Source organism: Maniola jurtina, chromosome 26 (genome assembly GCF_905333055.1).
Source record: "Maniola jurtina chromosome 26, ilManJurt1.1, whole genome shotgun sequence".
Taxonomy (NCBI): Eukaryota; Metazoa; Arthropoda; class Insecta; order Lepidoptera; family Nymphalidae; genus Maniola; species Maniola jurtina.
Genome location: NC_060054.1, coordinates 817,212 through 844,931, shown reverse-complemented (window position 1 = coordinate 844,931; position 27,720 = coordinate 817,212). Strand labels below are relative to the sequence as shown.

The following is a 27,720-nucleotide window of genomic DNA, read 5'->3' as shown; positions in this document are numbered from 1 at the left end:
TTCTGCGAATTTCCTCGTTCCGGATTTTATCCCTGAGAGTGATACCCAACATAGCTCGCTCCATAGCGCGCTGAGCGACTTTTGGTTTGTGGACGAGTACTGAACCCTCGGTGCGCGAGTCTGACTCGCACTTGGCCGGTTTTTTTTAATTTTAGCGATTGGATTAGCTCTGAAGTTAATATTATACAAGTGTAAATTAAAAATTTATAACACCCTCGACAAGTGAAGGTTACAGTAACTAGAAAAGAGCTGATAACTTTCAAACGGCTGAACCGATTTTCTTGGATTATAGCTAAGAGCACTCTCGATTAAGCCACCTTTCAAACAAAAAAACTAAATTAAAATCGGTTCATTAGTTTAGCAGCTACGACGCCACAGACAGATACATAGATATACACGTCAAACTTATAACACCCTTCTTTTTGAGTCAGGGGTTAATGAAAGAAAAATAATATAGGTAGGTATTACTGCGCGTCGAATCGAGAAACTTCCCTTGAAGGTTTAATTGTGCACTCAGTAGACCCACAGGAGTAGATATAGATATATACTCGTGTGGTAGACCTCAGGATAGGTCAAAGGCCACGGGCTATCAGTGTCACAGACGACACCAACGGATATCCTTGCCGTATGATACCTACTGCTATATTTGAGAGGACTGTTTGTAAGTATCCTTCTTCCTTCTAATATCCATCCATACTAATATTATAAATGCGAAAGTGTGTCTGTCTCTCTGTCTGTCTGTCTGTCTGCTACCTTATCACGGCCCAACAGTTTAACCGATTGACGGGTACAGAGTTAGTTTACATCAAAGAGTTCCCACGGGATTCCTAAATACCCATCCGCTTAACCGATTTGCATGAAAGGAACCGAGCTGGCTTGCGTCCCTGCAATTGACATAGGCAACTTTTTATCCCGGAAAATCAAACAGTTCCCATAGGATCTTTAAAAACCGAAATCCACGTAGACGAACTCGTGGGCATCCTTACTCTTTCACGCAAAAACTACTGGACGGATTTGGCTAAAATTTGGAATGGATACATTATACCTTGGATTAACACATAGGTTACTTTTTATTCCGGGTTTCTAGACGACAGACAGACAACGAAGTGATCCTATAAGGGTTCCTTTTTCCTACAAGAGACCTATGTCCAGCTGTGGACGTCTATCGCTTGACGATGCTATTGAGAAAGCAAGACCACTTACTGACCAAGCGACACGCTTGGTCAGTAAGTGGTCTTTTTAACCGACTTCACAGGAACTTTACGATCTTGTCCCCCCTTCACCATTTTACCACCGAACCGCAAGACGTCGGGCGAGTTTCCATCCTTATGTCGTCGACATTCCATCTACACGCACGAAACGTTTTGCGTCTTCATTCCTCATACGCAGGGCTAAGGTTTGGAATACTCTCCCGCGATCTGTGTTTCCTACCAATTACAATCCGGGTATCTTTAAAACAAGAGTGAATAGGCACCTTCTAGGTAAGCGCGTCCCATCTTAGACCACATCATCACTTTCCATCAGGTGTGATTGTGGTCAAGCGCTTGCCTATAGTGAATTAAAAAAAAAAAAAACTTCATAAAAAGGAGGGGAAGCGGGAAAAACTTGGAGGAGGCTCGCACAACACCGAGAGGAGTGGCGTGCACGTGAGGAGGCTTATGTCCAACAATGGATTAACAAAGGCTAAGAAAGAAGAAGAAGATAAAAAGGAAGAGGTTCTCAATTCCTCGGAAGCTTTTTTTTTCTTTTTTTCATGTATGTTCCCCGATTATATACTTCAATGTTATTACACAAATGAACGCTCTTGACGGCAGAAGTGTTCGATTTCATGTCACCTCGGTGTATTTATATGCCGTATCAAGGAGAAAACTCGTCGGATTTATTTTAGTTAAAGTTATTTTCAACATGTGTTTTTTTTTAATTCAAGATACTCGTAGGTTTGTGTTTGACGACAATCATGCCCGGCAAACGTAATGGGGTTAGGAATTAGGATGGAGGGCGCTTGCTTAGAAGATGCCTAAACATATGCGGCTTTTGACGGCCTCCCTTTGTTGTCCGTCTGTCGTGTCTGTCAAGAAAACCTATAGGGTACTTCCCGTGGACCTAGGAGCATGAAAGGCAGGTAGGTTGGTTTTATAGCCCAAGTAAAGGAAAAAATCCGAAAACCGTGAATTTATGGTTACATCACAAAAATTAAAATGTGATCATGAACAAATATAATTAGTAATTTTAATTTTCTAAGTAAGATAATTATACGAAGTGGGATATCACATTATGGAAGGGCTTTACCCATTAATTTTGGAAGCGGCTTTACCTGTGCATTCTTAAACAGATTTTTATTCCTTTTTTGCATTACACTAATATTATAAAGGCGAAAGTTTGTGTGTGTGTGTGTGTATGTTTGTTACTCCTTCACGCAAAAACCACTGGACGGATTTGGCTGAAATTCAGAATGGAGATAGACAATATCCTGGATTAGCACATAGGTTACTTTTTATCCCGGAAAATCAAAGAGTTCCCACGGGATTTCGAAAAACCTAAATCCACACGGACGAAGTTGCGGGCGTCAGCTAGTAACTAATATTTTTTGATTTATCGTGCAAAATGTCGGAAAATACCCGAGTACGGAACCATCGGTGCGCGAGTCAGACTCGCACCTTACCGGTTTTTTTTTAACTGGCTTTACCCTTCTGGGTTATATAGCTCTTTTGAGCCTAAAGCGGCGCACTTAAAATTTGAAACCCAGATAAAATATATCCGACGGGAAGAGAGCAATAAGCAATTAGTTATCTGTGTCTTTTAATATTTCAACTGTTAGGTGACGCATTTTCTGTGGACGCATGCGTAGCAATGGCGCCGTATATTCTATTTCTATATTTGGATTGCATCAAAATAGATACATGCGGCATGCCCCTAAGGAAAATGTTGATTACATGATCTCGTGTAGTGTAGCGTTTTTTTTTTTTTTTTTTTATTCACTATAGGTAAGCGCTTGACCACAATCACACCTGATGGAAAGTGATGATGTGGTCTAAGATGGGACGCGTTTACTAGAAGGTGCCTATTCATTCTTGTTTTAAAGATACCCGGATTGTAATTGGTAGGAAACACAGATCGCGGAAGAGTATTCCAAACCTTAGCCATGCGTATGAGGAATGAAGACGCAAAACGTTTTGTGCGTGTAGATGGAATGTCGACGACATAAGGATGGAAATTCGCCCGACGTCTTGCGGTTCGGTGGTAAAATGGTGTAGGGGGGACAAGATCGAAAAGTTCCTGTGCACACTCTCCGAAATATATCCTATAAAACACCGATAAGCCGGCGACCTAACGGTTACGGTTACGGTTGTACGGTTTTATTTGTAAAAGCCATTTTAATCATGACTAACATTCCCCTTTCCCCTCCAACTAAGCGTAAAGCTTGTGCTAGGAGTGGGTACGACAATAGTGCAACGGGTGGGGTTTGAACCGCCGACCTTTCAGAGTTCAGTCCGCTCCTATAACCGTTGAGCTATTGAGGCTTAATTTATTTAAGGTGCAGGGCCCGGGTCTGCCCGCGAAATTCAAATTTAATTTGGTTTTGACGTGACAACGTCTTATAATTCGATAGAGCCGGCTGCACGCACGAAAAAACATGACTCATGCGGCGTCACCTCGCTCTGAGGCGTTCCATGTAAGGCTTGAAGTGCAAGCGAGAGCGCGGAACGAGCGACAAAGAAGCACAATCGGCCTTTGTTGTCACGTTCAACTATCGTCAGTAAACCGACTTTACAGACAACCAATTTTTTTTCGCAATTTGTAAACTTATACGACAAAGTAGGCTTATGGCATTCTAATAGCGCCAATGGCAGTGTCATCCCCACAGGTTCGCATCCGTACGTAGTCGAAATTCCTCGAACACGTACGAAAGTCAGATTTCCCTTCCACCTATAATATGGGTCCCTTCAAGTTAAGAGTGAATAGGCAACTTCTAGGCAAGCGCGCTCCATCTTAGGCTGCATCATCACTTGCTAGCAGGTCTGATTGCAGCCAAGCACTACTAATCTACATAATTAAAAAAAAAGGTTTATATAAAAGTCTTTATTTGAAATTCAACAAATCAGGGAGTAACATAGGCTACTTTTTTAACCGACTTTAAACAGACAGACAACAAAGTGATCCTAAAAGGGTTCCGTTTTTCCTTTTGAAGTACGGAACCCTAAAAAAGGAGTTGTGTTTTTCTACCTATGTATACGGATATCTCCGAGATTTCTGAACCGATTTGCGTAATTTTTTTTTTAATCGATAAAGGAACTTTGCGACATTGTCCTATAAAAATTTGGATTCCAACTCCTCAATCCTGATGCTGCAGGGGACCTGACCACAAAAGTGGATGGTATTTAGAAACTGTCTCGGTTATAAATTGATTTTGAAGGTACCTATCTTTACCAAGTCAAAGACTTTGTCGTTGACTTCGAGGACCCCACTCCTCAATCCTGATGCTGTAAGTAATTGCACCCTTAAGTCCTGGTGATCTCACGGGATTTTTAAAGGATCGTCCTTTTAAATAATTTATAATATAATATAATTACACCTACCACCACCTTCTATAATTACACCTGTAAAACCTGTATCAGCAAATAAATAAATTGATTGATTGATTGATTAAAACCCGACTGCGGTTTTAATAAACGCTGAATGAAATATTATATTATTATCAGGGGGCACGGCAGTGCCCCCGCCAAGACGAGCCAAACGGCGGCCGGGGCGCTACGTACCTTTTTCTCGAAGTGTTTCGCCGTATTTTCGACCCGTCATAACTTCGGTCTGGATGACGCTAGAAAGCTGAAATTTTCAGTATAAGGTGTCCTCAGCAAATTTACCAAATATACCAAGTATCAAATATCTAGCTTTTATGGTTACAGATTTATTGATACCTAAAATACGCCGATTTCGTCCCTCACTGATGATCATCAAAACCTCTACTCAAAACCTCTAAGGTACTTCCCGAAGTCCTAGAAGACTGAAATTTGGTATGTAGACTAGAAATTGCATACAAACTACAGGAAAATTAAGAAGGAAATTGGAAATTCCCCCCTCTACGCCTCTTATGGGAAAAGCAAATCTCTAAATTCTGTCGCTAGAATGCTGATATTTTCAGGACAAGATGTCCTTGGCAGATTTATTAAACGCATTGAGTATCAATTATCTAGCTTTTATAGTTTCAGATTTATTGACAGTCAAAACTTCTAGTCTGTAATTCTAGGGTACTTCCCGAAGTCCTAGAAGACTGAAATTTGGTATGTAGACTAGAAATTGCATATAAACTACAGGAAAATTAAGAAATTGGAAATTTCCCCCCCTCTACGCTTCTTATGGGAAAAGCAAATCTGTAAGTTCTGTCGCTAGAATGCTGATATTTTCAGAATAAGATGTCCTTGGCAGATTTATTAAACGCATTGACTATCAATTGTCTAACTTTTATAGTTTCCGATTTATTGACAGTCAAAACTTCTAGTCACAAATTCTAGGGTACTTTCTGAAGTCCTAGAAGACTGAAATTTGGCATTAAGCAGGAATTTCAAGAATTATGAACAACAGATAAATTAAGAAATCGGGTCTCCCTTAATCCCCTCGTATATGAGATGCATATCTGTAAAATCTGTTGCTCGAATGCTAAAGTTTTCAAGATAAGATGTCCGTGGCAGATTTATCAAACGTACCAAGTATCTGTGTTTCTTGAAGTCCTAAAAGACTGAAGTTTGGTATATCTGCTTCAAAATTGAGTTGCAAGATTCCACCCGAACAAACATATTTACATACGAGTACATTGCAAGTTGAATAAAAGCTTTTAAAAAAAGAGGTAACGATAGAGAGTGGGCCATGAAATTGATGTACCTACAAGAAATAGATCCAAAAAAAATCTAGGGCACCTGCCAAAAAGAAATGAAATCCCACCAAATACATTTCATGTAAAAAGTAGCCAAGACTCACAAGTTCATAATGTTTTCACTGTTAAAAGTTATGAGATCTCTAGTAGAGCCAAGCCCCTAGCTGAGCTTAGATTTGTGCTGGCCATGGGACCTATCCCAAGTCCAAAGTAATATAGCTCTTAAATGTTCTTGACTATATCACATTTATAACAATAAATAACAAATCACTCTACTTACAAGCTCTGATTCTACACACTGTCTGTCTGTCTGTCTGTCTGCTACCTTTTCAAGGCCCAACAGTAGGTATAACCGATTCTAACGAAAGATACAGGGTTAGCTTATATACCGGGGACGGACATAGACTACTTTTTATCCCGGAAAATCAAAGAGTTCCCACGGGATCTCTAAAAACCTAAATCCACGCGGATGAAGTCGCGGGCATCCTCTAGTAATAAATAAATAAGTGATTGATGCAGTATTTCCGCAATCGACCACAGAGATGCATTACTTTGTGTGAACCACGGTCAGATCACGCCTCAGATTTATTACCTACTTATAATAGGTGCTATTTTTACTATACTTACGCATGTATTGTGATTTTAAGAGGGCTCTCTCCGTCACTCGTTTCATACAATCGTAGTTCCAATTTCATTCGAATATTAAGCAACCAAAGTCCATGAAATTTTGCAGATATATTCTAGAAACTAATATCTATGTCTGTGGTTTTTCAGATTTCTGTTAAAATATTCGGTTTCAAAGTTACGCGGTCTTAAAAAATTTCATACAAATCTTTGAGCCCCTGTAATTTTAAAACTACATATTTTTAGAAAAATCTAAAACACCACAGACACAGATATTAGTTTCTAGAGTATGTCTGCAAAATTTCATGGACTTTGGTTGCTTAATATTCAAATGAAATTGGAACTACGATTGTATGAAACGAGTGACGGAGAGAGCCCTGTTAAGTATTATAATTTATTCATAGACGTAAAAGATTACAGAGAGATCTTTCGATACGACTTTCAAAAGGGCAAGAACCCGCCGGTAAAAGGTAAAAGTTAAAACCAATTACATATTAGGTAATTTCATGGTTACTTAAAAAAAAACGTCAATTACGAGTCGGACTTGAACACGAGAGGTTCCGTACCATCGTATAAAAATAACACTTTTTAGGGTTCCGTACCTCAAAAGGAAAAACGGAACCCTTATAGGATCACTTTGTTGTCTGTCTGTCTGTCTGTCAAGAAACCTATAGGGTACTTCCCGTTGACCTAGAATCATGTTGGTAGGTAGGTAGGTCTTATAGCACAAGTACAGGAATAAATCTGAAAACCGCGAATTTGTGTTTACATCATTAAAAAAAAAAAAATGTGTTTCGATTTTCGAAATAAGAAATAACTATACCAAGTGGGGTATCATATGAAAGGGCTTTACCTGTACATCCGAAAACAGATTTTTATTTATTTTTATGTATAATAGTTTTTGATTTATCGTGCAAAATGTTGGAAAAAAATACCCGAGTACGGAACCCTCAGTGCGCAAAACTCGCACTTGGCCGGTTTTTTTTATTTAGGTTTAACCTTTAACCAAAGTATAACCACGGTATAACCTATCTCTATTCCCAGCCAAATCTGTCCAGTAGTTTTTGCGTGATAGATTAACAAACATACACACATATTATACACATACACACAAACTTTCACCTTCTTATTAGCTGTATTAATGTGATTTCGATTTTTAAAGTTGCACTGACACATAGACCAACTGGACGAAAATCTAGTTCACGACAGGTTGACATGGCAATCGGGGTAAGGACGCCCCGCACACCCGCACGGTCTCCGCGTAAATCCGATGAGGCCTCATAGCCCGATTGCCATGTAGACTTGTCGCAACTCGCATACTATGTATAGGTTTCTTGTTTTTTTCTCTCTCGTCTGGCTTTACAAAGATTAGCCAATGTCAAGTTTATAGTTATTTGTAACAAGTTAGTTAAACTATACCAGTATGGACCCCGTCTGTGCCGGCGCTCGCCAACACACGCACGGCACCTCCTTAGAGCGCTTTCCAGTCAGTTTTAACAAAAAAACACTCCAAAAAGGCAGAGCACGCCCGCCAGCTAACACCAACACAGATGAAGTCCAGGTTTCTTGTTTTACTATGGGACCCTAAAAAATGACTATGATTTATAGATTCGAAATTTGAATTCGTTAAGCCTAAGAGGTTTTAGTTTACTAATCTGTTATTAGGGTCAATACACACGATGCACGTCGGCTTTAATTTATTACACAAAAACCGTTTACTGTGTTTTCATTGCCCCACATTCTTTATGGTTTTTTTTTGAAGAAAACTTCTTTAGGCACGTTTTGTGATTTTGGGATGGATAAAAATTTATTTTTATCCGACTTCCAAAAAGGAGCTGGTTCTCAATTCGGTCCATTTTTTAGGGGTACAGCTGTACCTCAAAATGAAAAACGGAGCCCTTATAGCATCACTTTGTTGTCTGTCCGTCTGTTCGTCTGTCCGTCTGTCGTACGAATATTTATGCATCCACCGACCGACTTCCAAAAAAGGAGGAGGTTCTCAGTTCGGGCGGAATCTTTTATTTTTTTATTTTTTATGTATGTTCCCCGATTATTCGAACACCCCTGGACCGATTTGGAATTTTTTTTTTGTTTGAAAGGGTAGTCTCATGTGCAGGTAGTCTCATGTAAATTTGGTGAAGATCGGATGAATATCTTCGGAGATGGAGAACAGAACTCCTCAATGGATAAGAGCAAATTGCTCGCGATCAGTGTAATAGCTTAGTAAACAGTAGGGTTTTAACTGGGCATAGCATATTATAGTACAGTGGGCCACTAAAAATTGTGAAATTTGTGAGCTTCACTCTTGGATTTCTAATTTTGTTTTAATATGCTCGCTCGACTTCATACCTAGGTACATAGCACGTGTAGTTAAACAAAACTTATTTTTTACTTTTTTGTGTTTGTGGTTTTTGAAGTCGGTTTTATTTTTCTTTTGAATTTTTTTTATTTTCATCATTTAAGTAGGTAGGTAGGTAGTTAGAGTTACCTAACTACATCGTAATTGTATTTTTCAGTAAGTTTGCGTGAAGTAACTACATAATACAAGATTCGAGAAATTAGACTGAAAAGAGATTGTGAGAAGTGAAATAAAATGAAATTAATTAATTAACCTACTTATTTACTTATTTAATGTTGGGTTGCAATTTTAATTAAGTAACGAGGTAGGTATATTAACTCTTTCAGAAGAATCAGAACAAAATAATGATCGCAAATTTTTAATCTTTAAACTAAAATAATAATATTGCTAGAAGTCAATAAACCTGTAACGACTCCATTATCATTATAGAGGTGACTTCTCACCTCTAGTAAGCAATTTATGAGAATATCAGCCAATAAAACATAATATTCGTGTTTTTAAAATATATGCATCGATAGTAGATGTAAAAAAAACCGGTCAAATAAATGTGAGTCTGGCTCACACTCCGAGGGTTCCGTACGTTGGAATACGAGTATTTTTTAGGGTTCCGTACCTCAAAAGGAATAAAGGAACCCTTATAGGATCACTTCGTTGTCTGCCTGTCTGTCTGTTCGTCTATCAAGAAAACCTTTAGGGTACTTCCCGTTGACCTAGAATCATGAAAGGCAGGTAGGTAGGTCTCATCTCATAGCACAAGTAGGTAAAGGAAAAAATCCGAAAACCGTAAAGTGGTTACTAATATCTTGCATCACTGTGTCAATAATTACTTATCTACAAGCACTTTTTTAAAGATTCAAGTTCTATACTAACAATTACGACCTAATATAATAAGAATTGCCAAATGACGTAAAGAGCCTTAGACACGTTGGCCAAATGTGATATGCCAATGAATAAATGAATTATTCGGCGAACTTGACCGGTGTCGGCGTAATTAAATATAGACTACCTACTTGCGGCCAGCGCGAGTTTCCATATTTTACATATATTATTATCATGGTGCGTAATTTGGACTCATGGTTAACGGTGGCAAAAGATTGTGTAGATACAAACAGGGACATAGCTACGTTTGCACCGCCAGTTTATACACACGAGTACGTTTGACGAATCGTCATTTTTCACGAATGGTTTTTTGACTGCGGCATGGTTTTTAGATGCCCGTGTACACAAGCATCAGTAATCGTGAATCATAACGGACACGTCTAGTCTTTTAAAAATCACGTTCGAATGAAACGAATGTGAATATCAATTCGAATATTTTGACGAATCGTGAAAAAACACGATTCCGTATGCAATGTGAATATTGGTGAATGACGGGTCCCGTGTGAATACGGCCTAAGCGACTATTAGACGGGTATAAACCTAGCTTTGTCGCTGACTCTACCTGCAACAGAATAGCTACGTTACCCAACGTTTGCCTAATGTGTGAAACTAACTACCTATCTAGGTGCAATTTGTAACAACGTTTACACCTTCGTCACTCGCCGAATGCTTCGGGCCAATGTGTACTGGAGACATTTTTTCTTTTTGTACCAGCAGGTCTTGTGTATTTACCCTGATTTCGTAATTTTCATGTTGTTCTTCAGAAGTGTTATTGAAGCCTCAATAGCACTTCTGAAGAACAACATAAAAATTACGAAATTTAATCATTACTTTTAAATGTCTGCTTTACCACCAGGTTGCCGCTTTCATAAGATACAACTACTTATTCAATACTCAATACAATTTGATCATGCAAGTGAAAGTCAGGGCCTACAACAGGTACCTACCAACTTACCATCCACGCATCCAGCACGTGCGAGTGTAAATACGTATTGTTAAACATACAAGTTAAATATTTAGTTAATACACAAACTGGTTTATACCTGGAGCAGGTACTGCGAACGGCAAAATTACCTACAATCCATATACTATTTTAATATTATAAATGCGAAAGTTTGTCTGTCTGTCTGCTACCTTTTCACGGCCCGACAGTTTCACCGATTCTGACGAAATTTGGTACAGGGTTTATATCCCGAGGGCGGACATAGACTACTTTTTATCTCGGAAAATCAAAGAGTTCCCACGGGATTCCTAAAGACCCATCCGCTAAACCGATTTGTATGAAAGGTACCGAGGTAGCTTGCGTCCCTGTAATTGACATAGGCAACTTTTTATCCCGGAAAATCAAACAGTTCCCACGGGATCTTTAAAAACCTAAATCCACGCGGACGAAGTCGCGGGCATCCTCTAGTTTTACATAATAAGTACACTACAACCTCTTGACTATAGAAGAGAGCCACCCCTTTAGAACCAGTTAAACACTATTAACCGTTACGTCTATTTTGAGTGATTTTAACTGGATTTTTAACAATAACTCAGCATTCGAATTTTGAAAAGTGATCAACTTGTATTTAGTTTAGTAGGTGGGTAGATGCATTCCGAATGAAAAACGGAGTCCTTGTAGTATACCTACTCGTGTGTCTGTCTGTCTGTCTGTTTGACCGTCACATGGACAGCCAATTTGCTCCCAATTTATTGGACTGATTAAGTTGAAATTTTTAATAGAAAACCATAGTCCTCCTAATCTCCGAAATAACTGAGCGTTTAAAAAAATACCTACTTATTGAAAATAGTTACCTAGTTAGTTGTTTACATATAAATTACCTACGGGAAAACCTATAAAAAGTTTTTTACATGAGTTCAACTCGCTCTTGTCCGGTTTTTTCATTATGAATTTCATTAGAATAAGATCTACAGGTAGGTAAGTATTAAAATGTACGTACCTATGCCTACCTCCTACCTACAAACATGACTATAAATAAATATCTAATAGATAATAACAGATACCTATCACACAAAAGATCACTAAATTGACCTCTACAAAACAAGTTTTGGAAACGAAATCTCAACCAATATCAAGCTTCCGCCCTTTTACATTCAAAATATGACATTTATCTTATGTACACTGTTGCCAAGGTCCTTTTTAACCCCCGACCCAAAAAGAGGGGTGTTATAAGTTTGACGTGTGTATCTGTGTGTCTGTGTATCTATGTATCTGTGTATCTGTCTGTGGCATCGTAGCGCCTAAACGAATGAACCGATTTTAATTTACTTTTTTTTTGTTTGAAAGGTGGCTTGATCGAGAGTGTTCTTAGCTATAATCCAAAATAATTGGTTCAGCCGTTTAAAAGTTATCAGCTATTTTCTAGTTTTCTTGTAGAAAAGAAGGTTAGATAACCCTTAGGTTCATAATATTCAAGTGTCAATTGACAAATGTCAAGCTGTCAAGATGAACGTTGCCTAGATATACATAATTATTTATTTGAAAATGATTTGTCGGGGGTGTTGAAAATTTTTAATTTACACTTGTTATGAGAAAATAGCCGATGCCCGCGACTTCGTCCGCGTGGATTTAGGTTTTTCGAAATCCCGTGGGAACTCTTTGTTTTTCCGGGACAAAAAGTAACCTATGTGCTTATCCAGGATATCATCTATCTCCATTCCTTTCAACCCAATCCGTGTAGTAGTTGTTCGTGAAAGAGTAACAAGCATACACACACACATACACAGAAACTTTAGCATTTTAAGTGTGATATTAGAGCTTATAACATAACTAAAGATTTAAACAATCCAACCCATTAGACTAATTAATGTCGTATAACGACATTGTTATAAAAGGCCTATTTTTCAGGAGGAGCATTTTTTTTTTTTTTAACACTAAATAACATGAGATTGTAAAGTTTACAATGTTGGTAAAGGGTATAAAGTGCTTTTTACTTATTGTCCGATTGTAGGACCTTATTCCACGGAACCGAATTGTTTCAGGTCTGTTTCAGGTACATTATTTTGTGAATATTTTCGTCGTCTTCAAAGAGCCTAATAACCATAGACAAACATCACAGAGTTCATATGGTCCATTGTCAATGAGTCAATGCACAGAGTACTGTAAGCATAGAAGTACAATACAATTCACAGAGTATAAAATTAGGTTTGGACCAGGTTAAAGTTACTGGGTTGGTCAATGCTTCGACTCGAATTCCTAATGATTTGCAAAAACAAAACGCTTCAAAAAAAAACAAAATGTCAAGAAGATGTCAGTGACGTTTTTGCAAGTCGCAAAATCAAATCTCAAATCAAAATGGCCGATGGTTCGACAAAGGTGTGTCGTGAAATAGAATAGCGATTATCGCCTGCATTGAACCTCTGTGAAAGTTTTTCGTGTTCTATACTGGTTCGTAACATTGTTTTGTGATTAATTAAGGTGGATTTAGTAAGTTTGATGTTCAGCTGGAGCAGCGTCGCAGATGGGATTTGTCGACAAAGGAATCTGAATGTTGTAATGGAGGTGACTCGTTCTCGTTTGGCCTGGATCGCGAGGCCGCCGTCGCGTTTGCCCGGAGGCTGCATGTTCGCCTGGCGTGGGCTGGTACCGCGCGACCGTTCTGTCGCGACTTTCGCGTCGCGTCGCGTTAGCGTGATGATAAGTATGTCGGTTGGCTTACAGCGGCGTTGGTGGACATCGAGTCCCGCCGCGTGGCACCGCAGCCCGCGCCGCCCCGGGGCTTCGCCCCTCGCGAGTCGTCGCGCGCGTTCGGAGCCCTCGCTCCTGAGTACCGTGCGGAGTGAACGAGGTAAGCTTTTCAAAATTCATGTCAGATGAGTGGCTGCCGAAAAATCAATATTGAATATTCGTCGCCATTTTGTGAAAGTATAAATAGGTCTCATACTTCATCTCAAAGCAGGCGTACGCCGTACGGTGTAATTGATAAGTAATTAACAGTTGCCATAAGTCAAATCCCAAGATAATCGCGTAAGTCCATCACTTATGACCATAAACTCTCAAGTTTATGGTCAGTATCAGTCATTGATTTTGCTTTGGTCTTTCACCTCATTTCTACTTTGAAAAGTTTTTCTTACTTTGGGTATTCAATAAGGTTTCGGGTAACTTATTTGCTTATGTGTGATGATCTTAACACCTCGAGCCACCAAGTTACGAGTTGCATTAAACATTTTTATGTCATAAATTCACCAGTGTCAGAAAGATGAGCTAAATCAGGCATATAGGGAAAAGTTCAGGTAGTACTGCTGAGATAAAACCTACAACTAAGGCTTAGGCTTAGATCTATAGAGAGCACTTGACTTTGCTCAGATTTAAGACACTTAAAACGAGACAGCATTATACCGCTGGCATAAATCTGTCTTGTCTTAACTGAAACTTGAGTCTTAAGCAAAGTCAAAGTGCGCTCTATAGATTTCAACCATAGACATGTGCTCAGTAGATTGATTTAAAAAGCTATTAAAATATTTGACCAAAAAATTTATTGAATTTTTTATCACTGTTGCAAAGTTGATTAGATTTTTTTTATTTAAGTATATATTTTTAAATTCATAGTAGGTATAGGATGTACAGGTAAAGCCCTTTCATATGATACCTCACTTGGTGTAGTTATCTTACTTTGAAAATTGTTTTTTTTTTTTTTTTATATAATGTGACCACAAATTCGCGGTTTTCAGATTTATTCCTGTACTTGTGCTATAAGGCCTACCTACCTGCCAAATTTCATGATTCTAGGTCGACGGGAAATACCCTATAGGTTTCTTAACACACAGACTACAAAGTGATCTATATGGGTTATGTTTTCCTTTTGAGGTACAGAAGCTTAATAAATAGACCTTTGTAGCCATAGATTGCAGTTTCAACTGAGATGAGAACTGCCATATTTGATGTGTCATAATCATCTCAACCCATTGCTGGCTCACTACTGAGCACATGTCTCCTCAGAATGAGAAGGGTTTAAGCCATAGTTCACCACACTGACTAAGCATGGTGGACTATGGCTATGGCTAAGTACACTGTTGTAATGATGTTACGATACCATCAAACTCAAAGTCAAAATCATTTATTCAAAGTAGGTACAATTGTACTCCTTTTGATGGTCGAAATTGTTAAATTTGTATGATATAGTGGTGATAATTAATTACTTAAAAGTTCAAAGTCATATTTATTCCAAAGTCAATAATATTGGTATAATTTCAGAATGTCGTCCCGTAGAAATGGGTCGGTTTCGCGAGCGGCCGAGGCAGCCTCCAAGAACAGGCTGCACATGGACCGCAACCCGCAGCACTCCCGGATAACTGGTAAACTGACTGAAAAGACAAAAACAAACTGGTTTTTTTTTTTTAAATATTTTATGTTTGTGTGTGTGTTTTGACATCATCGACAAGGGATAGACTGTCACTCACTATTGGCTACAATGCATTGTTGCAACAAGTGTAAATTAAAAATTATAACACCCCCGACAAGTGAAGGTTACAGTAACTAGAAAAGAGCCGATAACTTTCAAACGGCTGAACCAATTTTCTTGGATTATAGCTAAGAACACTCTTAGCCACCTTTCAAACAAATAAAACTAAATTAAAATCGGTTCATTAGTTTAGGAGCTACGATGCCACAGACAGATACACAGATACACACGTCAAACTTATAACAGCCCTCTTTTTGGGTTGAGGTTTAACAAGAATACCATAAAGTTAGCCAATAACAACAATTACAATTGTAATTATGATTGATGCAGGTTTATGGAATCAAGCTTCAGCCCGGCTAGCATGGGCAGTAGGTAAAAATTATATCCACTGATTTCTATGACATCAGTGGATATAATCGGGGGATATAATTTTTATCTACTGCCCATGCTAGCCGGGCAGGTGATATGTGGTATAACTTTCAAAAAATTAATATTTTTCAATTCAATTCAATTCAATTTTCTTTATAGCAAATATGGGTAAACAGTAGAAATGTTACAAAAGCAAAAAGGGTACAGCCAACAGGGTTTTCTTTCTTCCCTTCTTCAAAATCATTTGTAAGGGCCGGCGCACACATGGCAGAGCGCAGCGCAGAGCATGCCCGCGAAGTTTTCTAATCGCATGACACATTATGCTTATTTCTACCAGAGAATGCGCGAGCACGCGCGGGACTCCGCGCGGATGCGCGAGTATCCGCACGGATGCACAATTGATTTTGTATCTGAAAAATGCTCTGTGCTGCGCCATATGTGCGCCGGCCCTTAAGATTCAAATCGAGGTTAAACAAGAATCTGACACATGCTATGTCCAATAGATCCCTCAAACCCGGCTGGTCGCAGGAAGGAAATAGACAATGTGATGAAGAGAGCCCGGCAGGCCTCCCCGGGCAGCTGGGACCGCAAACTACTGGAGGTGGAAGAGAAGGACCCTAATAGGTGAAAATACTTCCCTTAGCTACTTGACCTATTTTTAAGCAATAATTCATCATCATAGTTCATAAGTTTTGGACTCACTATAATTGCCTATCCCACCTATACCATATCTGCAGTGAGAAGTTAGTATAAAACTCTCTCTGTTGCACAATCCCATACAAATGATAGAGACAGAATCTCAGTGAGTGTTAACTATTTTAAGTCATCAACCAATCACAGCTATATGGCGCCATTTACAAATGTGAAAGAGCCTTTTGTGTTCATTTTTTTTATTTTTTAGGGTTCTGTACCTCAAAAGGAACAAAGAGATCCTTATAGGATCACTTTTTTGTCTGTCTGTCTGTTGTGTCTGTCAAGAAACCTTTAGGGTACTTCCCGTTGATCTAGAATTGTGTTTGGCAGACATGTAGATATGCTTTACATCACAAAAAAAAAATTAAAATGTGGTCATAAACAAATAGATTTTTCAACTTTCAAAGTAAGATTTACTATACCAAGTGGGGAATCATATGCAAGGGATTTACCTGTACATTCTAAAATAGATTTTTATTAATTTGATGCATAGTAGTTTTGATTTATCCTGCAAAATGTTGATAAAATACGACTGCAGTACGAAACCCTCGGTGCGCGAGTCTGACTCGCACTTGACCCAGTTTTTTTTATTACTAGTTTAACCGACTAGTAAACAAGGAGTGTTTCAGTTGAGTAAAAGCCAGTCATTTGTAGGTGGCGCCACACGGGCTATAAGCAGTTGTACCTGGATGGCTCCGGTTCTGTTTCCCCGCGACGCTCCCCGCTGAGGCGATCCAGGTACCATCTGTATTCCCGTACACTTAGGGCCAATCCACACTGGAACGGCAGCGGCCGGCGGCCACGCGACGACGCCGGCAGGCTCGCGCCGCCGGCGGCACTGGCTTTCGACACCAGTTTAGTTTCTACATTCGGTGTAGAGCGGGGAGGGGAGGTCTCGCATGGCCGCTAGAGGCCTCACGTGGCCGCTTGGGGCCTCACGTGGCCGCTTGGGGCCTCACGTGGCCGCTAGGGGCCTCACGTGGCCGCTAGGGGCATCTCGTCGCCGCAGGCAGTGCCACTGAGAAGACGCACGTGGGTGCGACCGCGTGACCTTTTCGAGCTTTTCAAGCGATACTGGTCTTTTAACTATGTGGATAAAGTTAAAAATTCTTTCACACTGAAAGTGCTCGTCGCGCCGATGCCGGCCGCTGCCGTTCCGGTGTGAATCAGCCCTTACAAAAACATTTAAACAAACATTTTTCAAACCCACAGATCATTATCAATCATCTCAGCTTAGAATTCACTTAGGCACATCTATTGAGCGCAGTGAAGCGCAATCGGCTGCGATCCACAGAAGTATGCTTATAGGAACACCTATGAGCCGGAATGTTTTAAAATTGTTGTCAATCCAAACATATTTCTTTATTAATTGCAAACTATGCTCCTGAACTCCTGAGAAAAGCATATTATACAATCGAAGATTATGTAAATGATAAAAGAGTGCGGATTTGACCTGCAGCTCGCTCCGGTAATGCGTGGGACTTCAATTACTTTTATACATGGCATAATTTTGCACAAATCTTTGAAAAGAGCAACCGCCGAGTTTCTTGCTGGTTCTTCGCGGTAGGAAGGAATTTCGAACCAGTGGTAGATGCTTTTGACGATTCAAAAGTACTTGTGAAAGTCTAATTGAATACAAATATTTTGAATTTTGTCCACAGATCACCACTAGGGCCCAACAGGTCTCGCTCCATCAGACGCTCCCGATCCCCCCTGGGGCGCAGAACCCGCTCCCCGCTCGGTCTAGGGGCTCGCTCGCCGCCCGTGCGCCGCTCGCGCAGCCCCGTGGCGCGCCGCGACCCGCGCAAGTCGCGCTCCCGCAGCCTGAGGAGGAGCCCTAGACGCAGCCCGCGCAGGAGTCCTATACGGTGAGACTACCAGAACACTATGTCAGACACTTATAGTACAACCTAAAGTGTGTCTGGCATACTATTCTACCTTCTATGGGAGTTAAGCAGAAAAAAAGTGCTGGTGGAATGTCAAATATTATATGTATATGGAAAGTAATTGATGGTCATTTGTCTACCGCGATGCAACTTCGAGCAGCGCCATCGTTACAGAAGACTAGATCCTTAGACTTAAATTTCAGTTAAAACAAGACAGATGTATGCCAGGGGTATAGCGCTGTCTCGTTTTAACAGTGTCTAAAGTCTGAGCAAAGTCAAAGTGCGCTCTGTAGATCTCAGCCTAAGATTGCCATTATAATAATTATTTAGAATTTTGTACAATCTTGTGTTAAATCGTAGTCAGGTTCCTCGATGAAATGATAGACATAATCCATTTAGTAGCGTTTATTTCTCCCAAACACTATATTAGTTATTTGTGGTGATTTATTTCGTTTACTTGTTTAGAATTTGATTATTCACTTTATTAGGAAGTTTATAGATTTTTGGCCGTGAGCCGGCATCACAAAACGCTTCAACACTGACGCTCAAAAACTGGAGGTCCATACCGCCAAAAGTTGTTATTTATAGACGTTACGATTTTAGTATCATGACTTGTAAAAAAATGTTTCTACTGAATTTATTCAAATCAAGACTTATATTTTCTACATTTAAATTTGAGTCAAATCAAGACTTTACATTTTCTATATTTTAGTCAAATCAGCTTCAAATATTAATTTAGGATCAATGATAAAGCTAACACTTGTTTGTATCTAAATTGTATCTTACAATGAAAACCTTATTTGCAGTCGCGCCGTCAGTCCCCGTCGCAGACGCAGCATCAGTCCCCGGCCGCGGCGCACCAGACCCCCTCCCCCGCCGAGAGGGGTCCGACCACCCAGCCCACCGGACCCACGGAAGGTGAGGGTCCAAGTTCATCCACTCGTCATAATACTCTGCTACCACTTTTTTAGGCTTATTTTATTATTGTACTGTAATGTACTGTATTGACTTTCGTAAGCGCTTTTATTTGTCTAAAATCTAAATTAATAAAGAATAAATAAATACAAATAAGTTCAAGAATAGATTAAACAAACATTTAGAAAACTTGAAGCACTTCTGATATAGACACATCGGCGAAAGCTCCTTAGTCTATTATAAATAATAATAAGTTACGCTGATCACCTTTGCGCAGATATCTTATTTTTGAATGACCAAAAAAAAATATCTCAGGAAAATATAGTGTGTCTGTCTGTCCATTGTTGAATTTTATGCAAGACTAGCTGATGCCCGCGACTTCTTTCGCGTGGATGTAGGTTTTTTAAAATTCCCGTGGGAACTCTTTGATTTTTCGGGATGAAAAGTAGCCTATGTGCTAATCCAGGGTATAATCTATCTCCATTCTAAATTTCAGCCCTATCCGTCCAGCAGTTTTTGCGTGAAGGAGTAACAAACATACACACACACACACACACAAACTTTCTCCTTTATAATATTAGTGTGACAATAAAAGGTTATTCATTCATTCATTCATACTATTTTCTTGTTTGACAGTCGTCACCTTCGGGCTCCTCAGCAAGCTCCTGTTCCGATGAGTCTTGCTCCGTGTGCTCCGCTAAGAACAAGAAGGGGCCGCCCAAACCCGGCGCCAAACCACCACCGCCGTGAGTGTATATTTACTTGCCACTAACAAGTTCCAACAACAACTGTACAGTCACCCTCAGGCGAGTCTTGCTCCGTGTGCTCCGCTAAGAACAAGGAGGGGCCGCCCAAACCCGGCGCCAAACCACCACCGCCGTGAGTGTATATTTACTTGCCACTAACAAGTTCCAACAACAACTGTACAGTCACCCTCAGGCGAGTCTTGCTCCGTGTGCTCCGCTAAGAACAAGAAGGGGCCGCCCAAACCCGGCGCCAAACCACCACCGCCGTGAGTGTATATTTACTTGCCACTAACAAGTTCCAACAACAACTGCACATTCCATTCCATCCAGGTTTGTAAAAAAATCAGGTCAATCCGTTGCGGCTTGATTGAAGGACAAACCAACAAATAAGTACTTTCGCGTGTATAATATGGATAGTGATTAATATTGAAAATGAAATTAATTCTTTTCAGAGCCCAGGCGCCCCCTTCCGCTGCAGTGAAGCGTCCCCCGCCCAATGCAGCCAACGCAGCAAGAGCTGTGCAACCAACTAGAGAACTGCTCAAAGCCAGGGAGAATAGCAAGCGAAGCCGCGAGGAGAAGGTATGTATGAGAAAAAATATTCATCCAATCATTCCTTTTAGCTCAAAGAGAAACAGAAACTCGTACAAAAAGAGATAACGTTTTTCTCCCCGTAAATGTAGTAGTAGTAAAGAGGGGGTTACACGCGTCATCACAACAATATTTCAAGAACTAGATGATGTGGATTTAAGTTTTTGAAACCCCGTGGGAATTCTTTGATTTTCCGGGATAAAAAGTAGCCTATGTGCTAATCCTGGATATTATCTATCTCCATTCCAAATGTCAGCCAAATCCGTCCAGTAGTTTTTGCGTGAAGGTGTAACACACACACACACGCACACGCACACGCGCACGCGCACCCACATACGCATGGCTAAGGTGTGTTAGGAAATCTGTGTTTCCTACCAATTACAATCCAGGTATCTTTAAAACAAGAGTGAATAGGCACCTAGGTAAACGCGTCCCATCTTAAACCACATCATCACTTTTCATCAGGTGTGATTGTGGTATATGAATAAAACAAGTGTAAATTAAAAATTTATAACACCCCCGACAAGTGAAGGTTACGGTAACTAGAAAAGAGCTGATAACTTTCAAACGGCTGAACCGATTTTCTTGGATTATAGCTAAGAACACTCTCGATCAAGCCACCTCTTAAACAAAAAAAAACTAAATCAAAATCGGTTCATTCGTTTAGGCGCTACGATGCCACAGACAGATACACAGATACACACGTCAAACTTGTAACACCCTTCTTTTTGGGTTGGGGGTTAAAAATAAAAAGCAGCATGATTTAACAACTACCCCATTGCTCTCCAGGTCCTAGAATGGCAACGTTCTCAGTTAGCAGTGCGTCCGACCGCACCTATCCCGCCCGCGAACATAAAACGCGAGGGGGAAAGACGCCGCGAGAGACCGCCGCGCGCCGACCGCCCGGAGCGGGCAGAACGCGGCGTTTCTCCCGCCGCCATCGCCGCCGCCTTGAACGACAGCGATAGCGACTCGGAATCCGACGCCAGCTCCGAGCCGCAGCCACAAAGGTAAACGCTCGAACATGGCATTTTAAAAATACACTAGCTGATGCCCACGACTTCGTTCGCGTGGATGTGGGTTTTTTAAAATTCCCGTGGGAACTCTTTGATTTTCGGGGATAAAAAGTAGCCTATGTGCTAATCCAGGGTATAATCTATCTCCATTGTAAATTTCAGCCCAATCTGTCCAGTAGTTTTTACGTAAAGGAGTAACAAACACACACACACAAATTTTCTCCTTTATAATATTAGTGTGATAGTGCGATAAGGCACACCGTTGCCAGTTGCTAACCAGAGTGCCACCTCGTCACCTCAATTCTCAGGTGTAATTTTGAAAAATGATCCCAAAAAATGCGCTAGTTTTCCTTTTCCTGTTAGTAAAAATTCACTTTCTTTAGGGTGATGATTATTGATTGAAGTGATTCCTAGATGAAGCATAACAGACACTTTGGAATGGATCCAGTTTTGATTCAAAATGTCCAAAAGCTGTGTCTATCTATACTGTGATGTTACTATTTCAACATCTTCTCTTTATTGTTACAACTTTCTGGTACGTATAAACAAGTAAATAAACATCTTAAGAAGTAATTTTTAAACAATTAACAATTAAACATAGATGCAAAGATTTATCCAGGTTTTTGCTCATAAATATATATAAAACGTATATGCTTCATTACGGATTTATAAAGTAATAAGAGCATTTTAGGCTTCAAGACGGAGTTAAAAGACTCAGTATGCTACATACATGTACAGTGGACCCCCGGTAAACCGACAAACGTTTTGCAGGACATTGTCGAATTATCGAATTTGTCGGATTATAGAGTACTGCCTAAGACCCCCTATAGTCCGGAATTTTTGACAAAAGAGTACCTTGTAATCCGACAAATTATTATAGATCCAATGATAAGATTCTATATGTTATACATACTCTGAAGTACAAATCATATTTCACTATGTAGGTCAAATTTAGTAAATTCAATAATTAGACATGTCGGATTACAGGGGGTGCCGGATTAGACAGGGGCCGGATTACCGGGGGTCCACTGTATTAATTTTAATATGTTACATGTTTTCGTCCACAGGTTGACCCTGTCGGAGCGCTTCGGCAAAATGGCGCAATGGTCCGCCGCTCGCTGCGCTCGGCTTGAGAACATGCGCATAACGCGCAGGGAGAGCCAGCTGCACGTGCATATAGAGAGGGACGAGCCCACTGACCCTCGCGAGCCCGCCGCGCACACTCCGCTTGAGGAATACCCGTGAGTAATATACTACTGCTAAGTTGATCCGGCTCGAAGGACCTATAATGATGGCGATAAAAGGAAAGAAGAGAGTCCACTGCACGTGCTTATAGAGAGGGACGAACCCACTGACCCTCGCGAGCCCGCCGCGCACACTCCCCTTGAGGAATACCCGTGAGTAATATACTACTGCTAAGTTGATCCGGCTCGAAGGACCTATAATGATGGCGATAAAAGGAAAGAAGAGAGTCCACTGCACGTGCTTATAGAGAGGGACGAACCCACTGACCCTCGCGAGCCCGCCGCGCACACTCCCCTTGAGGAATACCCGTGAGTAATATACTACTGCTAGTTTATTCGGCTCGAACGACCAAAAATGGTGCAGATAAAAGGAAGAAAGAGAGTCAGCTGCAAATGCATATAGAAAGTGAGGAACCCACTGACCCTCGCGAGCCCGCTGCGCACACTCCGCTCGACTACGAATGAGTGTAGTTTGTTACCTACCAGGTTGATAAAAAAAAAAAAAGTGTCCTATTTATTTATTTTTAAGTTTTCTATCTGTCGTGAACTGTACTAATATACGTCATTGTTCCAGCGGAGACCCAGCCCCGGTGGGCAGTTACCCGGAAGAGCTGCTAGCGGTTGCTCCTGGCGGTCTGCCTTCCTGGGACGACGTCAGAGTGCGATACGACTACTACAAGAAGCGAGGCTATTTGAGAGGTAATGGATACTTCTTTCCAAGAGCAAGCCAACACGGTCCTCCGCCTTCCTCATCCACCTGCTCCCCGCCACCTTCTTCAGCTCATCGGTCAAGCCGGCTGGAGGTCATCTCACTGGGCTTACCGGTACACGGTTTCCACTCCAGAATGCGTCTGCGTAATAATATTATATTACTGCCCAGGCTGTTTACAAAAGGCTGTTTAAAAGCAATTTACGGCTGAGTTGGCCAAGACTTGTATAGTACTTTTCTCCCATTTCTAATCAAAAAAATGACTAAATTCAAGAAAAAACTTACATTGCAGTTTGTAAAGACAAAAACTGAATGCTTTGGTCAAGTAAAAATTTTACTAAACACCTTAAAAATTGTCTAATATAAAAAGTCCGTACTTGTGTAGGAAATGTGTCTAAATGACAAATTTATTTATCAGTTAGTTTATCCAGCGCGGCGATTGAGAAATCAACCCTTAGTTAGATTGAATTTATTTATTGGTTTGATAAAAGTTTCCAAAATGACTATGTTTTTGTCTGTTTCCAGGTTTGACTCTGGGTGATTACGTGAAGTGGGAGGAGTGGTGGTACAAGTATCAAGAGTGGCTCAAACGCGAGCGCGCCTACGAGCGATGGGCTGAAGGCGAGCAGGGGACGGTAAGCAAGCACACCTGATGGAAAGTGATTATGTGGCCTATCATGAGACGCGTTTACATAGGTCTTAGTAGTTGCAAGTTTTTCAAAATCCCGTGGGAACTCTTTGATTTTGACCCGGGATAAAAAGTAGCCTGTGTGCTAATCCAGGATATTATCTATCTCCATTCCAAATTTCAGCCAAATCCGTCTAGTAATTTTTGCGTGATGGAGTAACAAACATACACACACAAACTTTCGCCTTTATAATATTAGTGTGATTTCAGCGTTTATTGAGACGATCGCAGTCGGGTTTTAGTTTTCAATTATGTCTTGTTCAGACTCGTCGCGAGCGTCGCCGCCGAGGAGGCCGCCACAGACGAAGCTGAGGGCGCGCCGCCCCCGCGGCGGTCCTCTGCGTGGACCTCGCCGCGGGGGCCGCTCACCACTAAGGTGTGCGACCACCCCCCACCTCGCCTCAACCCCTGCTGGTAAGCTTTTTAGGGTTCCGTACCTCAAAAGGAAAAACGGAACCACTTTGTTGTCTGTCTGTCGTGTCTGTCAAGAAAACCTATAGGGTACTTCCAGTTTCTGGTGGTTGGGCTTTCATTTCTGTTAGGTGAAGTCATCGGGAGTCATATCCAGTGGGTGGCGTTCTGGGAGTGTTATGTATGGTGGGTGGGATCTGGGTTGTCATATCCGATATGTGGGGTTGTTACATCTGGTGCGTGGGGTTTCATATTCAATGCGTGGGGTTTTATATCCGTTGTGTGGGGTTTTATATTTGGTGGGGAGGAGTACTTATATTTTTGTTTTAACTGAGTTAATGTCTAGTACAAGATTAACTTACCAATTATTTTTTCTTCCTTTTCAGGCACTTCTCATCGAGTTGTAGTTTGTACTACATAAGTTTCTTCAGTCAAATCAGTCAATTTTGTAACAATTTTCGGAAAAATTACGCTACAAAAGTAACAGTGAAGTGTCAGTGCGGTTTCAAAATGTTCGAATGTCGAGGTGTTTCTGACTTTTTTATAAAGTGAGTGCTTATAAGTTATGTATTATCGAAATATATAGATTATATATTATATATATAGTATTGTATAGTATATATAGATTATATTATTGTATAGTAATAATGTGGTGGACTTCCATTTCACATACAATTATATTTATGTTAGAAATTAATAGTAATAATTAATCTATTGGTAATTTGATTATTATTAATATTTGAACACCAAAAAGGATAATATGTTGGAACTGATAAATAAGTGACCATCTTTTTTATTCAAGGAAATATAACCATCCTTTTTATTATTCGGATACAAGTTAGCCCTTGACTGCAATCTCACCTGGTGGTAAGTGATGATGCAGTCTAAGATGGAAGCAACGTGGAGCAAGAACCTGGAAAGTACCCATACCCCTTTAGTTTCTACACAGCAGAACCTTTTTTTTTTATCTGTCCAAGAGTCACTTAGAAATGTTATTTGTAAAAAAAACTTCAATATTTGACAAATGACGTAAATAATGACCAAGTAACTAACGGCGGTATTCACAGACGTTACTATGAGGTCTCAAAGTAAGCTCAAACGCATAGTGTAGGTTCCACCAATCAGATCATTGTAAATTGACGTGATACAGTAATGTGATTGGTGGAACGGACACTGCGTTCGAACGCACTATGAGACCTCATAGTAACGTTTGTGAATACGGGTGTTATTGTAAGATGCAAGGCACATCAGTAGGGGTGAAGAGTTCTCAAAAAGCTTTCACTCCACCCTACTCTGTAAATGTGTATTGAGCTTAAGAATTCTACTTTTAGATTTAACGTATTATCATATATTAGTGATTAATAACCGGACAGACAGCTAAAGGTCTTTGAGTCGGAGACAAAAAGACCAATTTTGGTCATTACTATAATTTTAAAGTTCTAAAATATTGCTTTGTATATATTATTAAGGCGAGAAACACAAAATTTATTAGCGTATAACTTATATTAATCATTAGAAATATTATAAAATAAAATTAGTGTTCGTTCGTTGGTTGCTTATGCGTTGGTGCATAATTTGTGCAATGGAGTGTAAACTTTGTACAGTTGTTGTAGGCACTTGTGTTAAGATTTCTGAGTAGAATAATTGCAACGTATACTGGGTAATATTGCTACTGTTAAATAATTTTCATCCAAGTGAATTTAATTTTTTCTTAGTGATTTCACATGTGATTTTTCACGGAAAGTCATTTTTTTTGCTATTTTTGCACTTACAATCATTTGCTACTTTAATTTAATTAAAAATTATGTTCAAGTTTTTTGTTTTGTTTTTTATGTTCAAGAAAGTATTTTATTTTCATTATTTTAACTAAATGCTTTTCTCTTTCTTACACGAAGCGATGAAAATGTTCTCGCTCGCACACTCTTTAGCGTCATAGCTCTGGTTGATGACCATGCGCGGGTGAAATATAAAAAAAATAAGGCAGTATTAAAATCATTTTCAAATTGTGTTTTGCTTTGTGATTTTTCAGTCTACTTTAAAAAAGGTAGCAAGTGTTACAAATGAAAAAGAATTGCAAGTGATTTTTCACTTGCTACCTGTTAAAAGGTCCATCTGTACTGGGCAGTTAGTAATATAATAATAATTAAAAGTACATAAATATATTACGCGTTCAAACTATGAATAGGACAGGCAAGTCTTATATGTACTCCATCCACGGAAAGGAGTTAGTATAACGCTCTCTCTGTCACGTAATTCCATACAAATGACAGAGACAAAAATCTCAGTGGGCGACAACCATTTTGAGTAATAACCAATCACAAACGAAGCTGTTTTTGAATTGAATTTTGAAAATATGTTTGAAACAAAATATATATGATGACGTCACAATGACGTTATCCTATACAAATGACAGAGACAAAAATCTCAGTGGGCGTTAACCATTTTGAGTCGCCAACCAATCACATACGAAGCTATGTTTTCGAATTGAATTTCGAATGTTTTTTTTTTGAAAATATGTTTGAAACAAAATGTATATGATGACGTCACAATATGGCGGAAATTCAGTCCTATTCTTAATTTAAACATGTAGTACTTTGTAAATAATAATATAGCTTGTATACGCAATCTCCATGTGTTTATTTATGTTAGATATAAAATTTTGTATTCGCTTAGCATATAGGAAATACTACATAATTTCATATAGATTAATTAGTTTATTAGTTAATTAATGTTTTATTAAATAACTCAAAAATATACTTTTGAAAAGAACTGTGTTCTACCACTTTTTTTATTTTAAAGAATATTAGCCATGCTAATCATGACTAATATTCCCCTTGCCCCTCCAATTAAGCGTAAAGCTTGTGCCAGGAGTGGGTACGACAATAGTGCAACGGGTGGGGTTTGAACCGCCGACCTTTCGGAATTCAGTCCGCTCCTCAACCGTTGAGCTATCGAGGCTCTAATAGTCCATGAAACAGTACCACAATGTGGCTAATTCTCTTGTGCACAATCTCTACACCTATGCCGTCTTATCTGGATGATCTGTGAAAATTGCTAAACTGTGTAAAACGTAGTTTGTTATAAACGGGTCTAACCGCGAAATTCTAATTTAATTTGGTTTTTCTCAATTTGTAAACTAATACGACAAAGTGGGCTTATGGCATTCTAATTCCATCAATGGCAGTCTCATCTTCACAGGTGTATTTAGAAATCTTTACTTGAAAGTGTTCAGTTTAAGAAATAAGTCAAAATAATGAGTTTGAGTTACTCACAAATTAGTCGATACTATAACTAATTTCTTAAACTGGACCCTTTC

General features: G+C 39.8%; 1 protein-coding gene across 4 annotated transcripts; it reads left to right on the top strand.

The window, feature by feature from the left end:
• The first annotated feature begins 12,985 nt into the window (after positions 1-12,985).
• On the top strand, positions 12,986-24,879 carry LOC123878825 (serine/arginine repetitive matrix protein 1). Of its 4 annotated transcripts, XM_045926166.1 has the most exons (15): positions 13,012-13,122; positions 13,396-13,522; positions 14,929-15,029; positions 16,009-16,129; positions 16,853-16,936; positions 17,860-18,066; positions 18,891-19,002; positions 19,636-19,745; positions 20,198-20,327; positions 21,126-21,346; positions 22,420-22,593; positions 23,171-23,295; positions 23,831-23,940; positions 24,258-24,407; positions 24,791-24,879. In XM_045926166.1, exons 3-14 carry the CDS (start codon positions 14,930-14,932, stop codon positions 24,303-24,305), a joined length of 1,542 nt encoding a protein of 513 aa, XP_045782122.1. In that variant the 5' UTR covers positions 13,012-13,122; positions 13,396-13,522; position 14,929; the 3' UTR covers positions 24,306-24,407; positions 24,791-24,879. The 4 variants fall into 4 exon arrangements, with proteins under 4 accessions (XP_045782123.1, XP_045782122.1, XP_045782121.1 ...); XM_045926167.1 differs by lacking the exon at positions 13,396-13,522 and having other exon boundaries at positions 12,986-13,122; XM_045926165.1 differs by having other exon boundaries at positions 13,012-13,522.
• The last annotated feature ends 2,841 nt before the right edge of the window (positions 24,880-27,720 follow it).

What these genes read in the sequence shown, in the direction of transcription:
- LOC123878825 (XM_045926167.1), top strand. Translation starts at nt 14,930, where the DNA reads ATGTCGTCCCGTAGAAATGGGTCGGTTTCGCGAGCGGCCGAGGCAGCC. An exon ending in GGCGCCAAACCACCACCGCC is followed by an intron (nt 19,746 to 20,197) that starts GTGAGTGTATAT and finishes AATTCTTTTCAG; the next exon opens with AGCCCAGGCGCCCCCTTCCG. An exon ending in ACTCCGCTTGAGGAATACCC is followed by an intron (nt 22,594 to 23,170) that starts GTGAGTAATATA and finishes TCATTGTTCCAG; the next exon opens with CGGAGACCCAGCCCCGGTGG.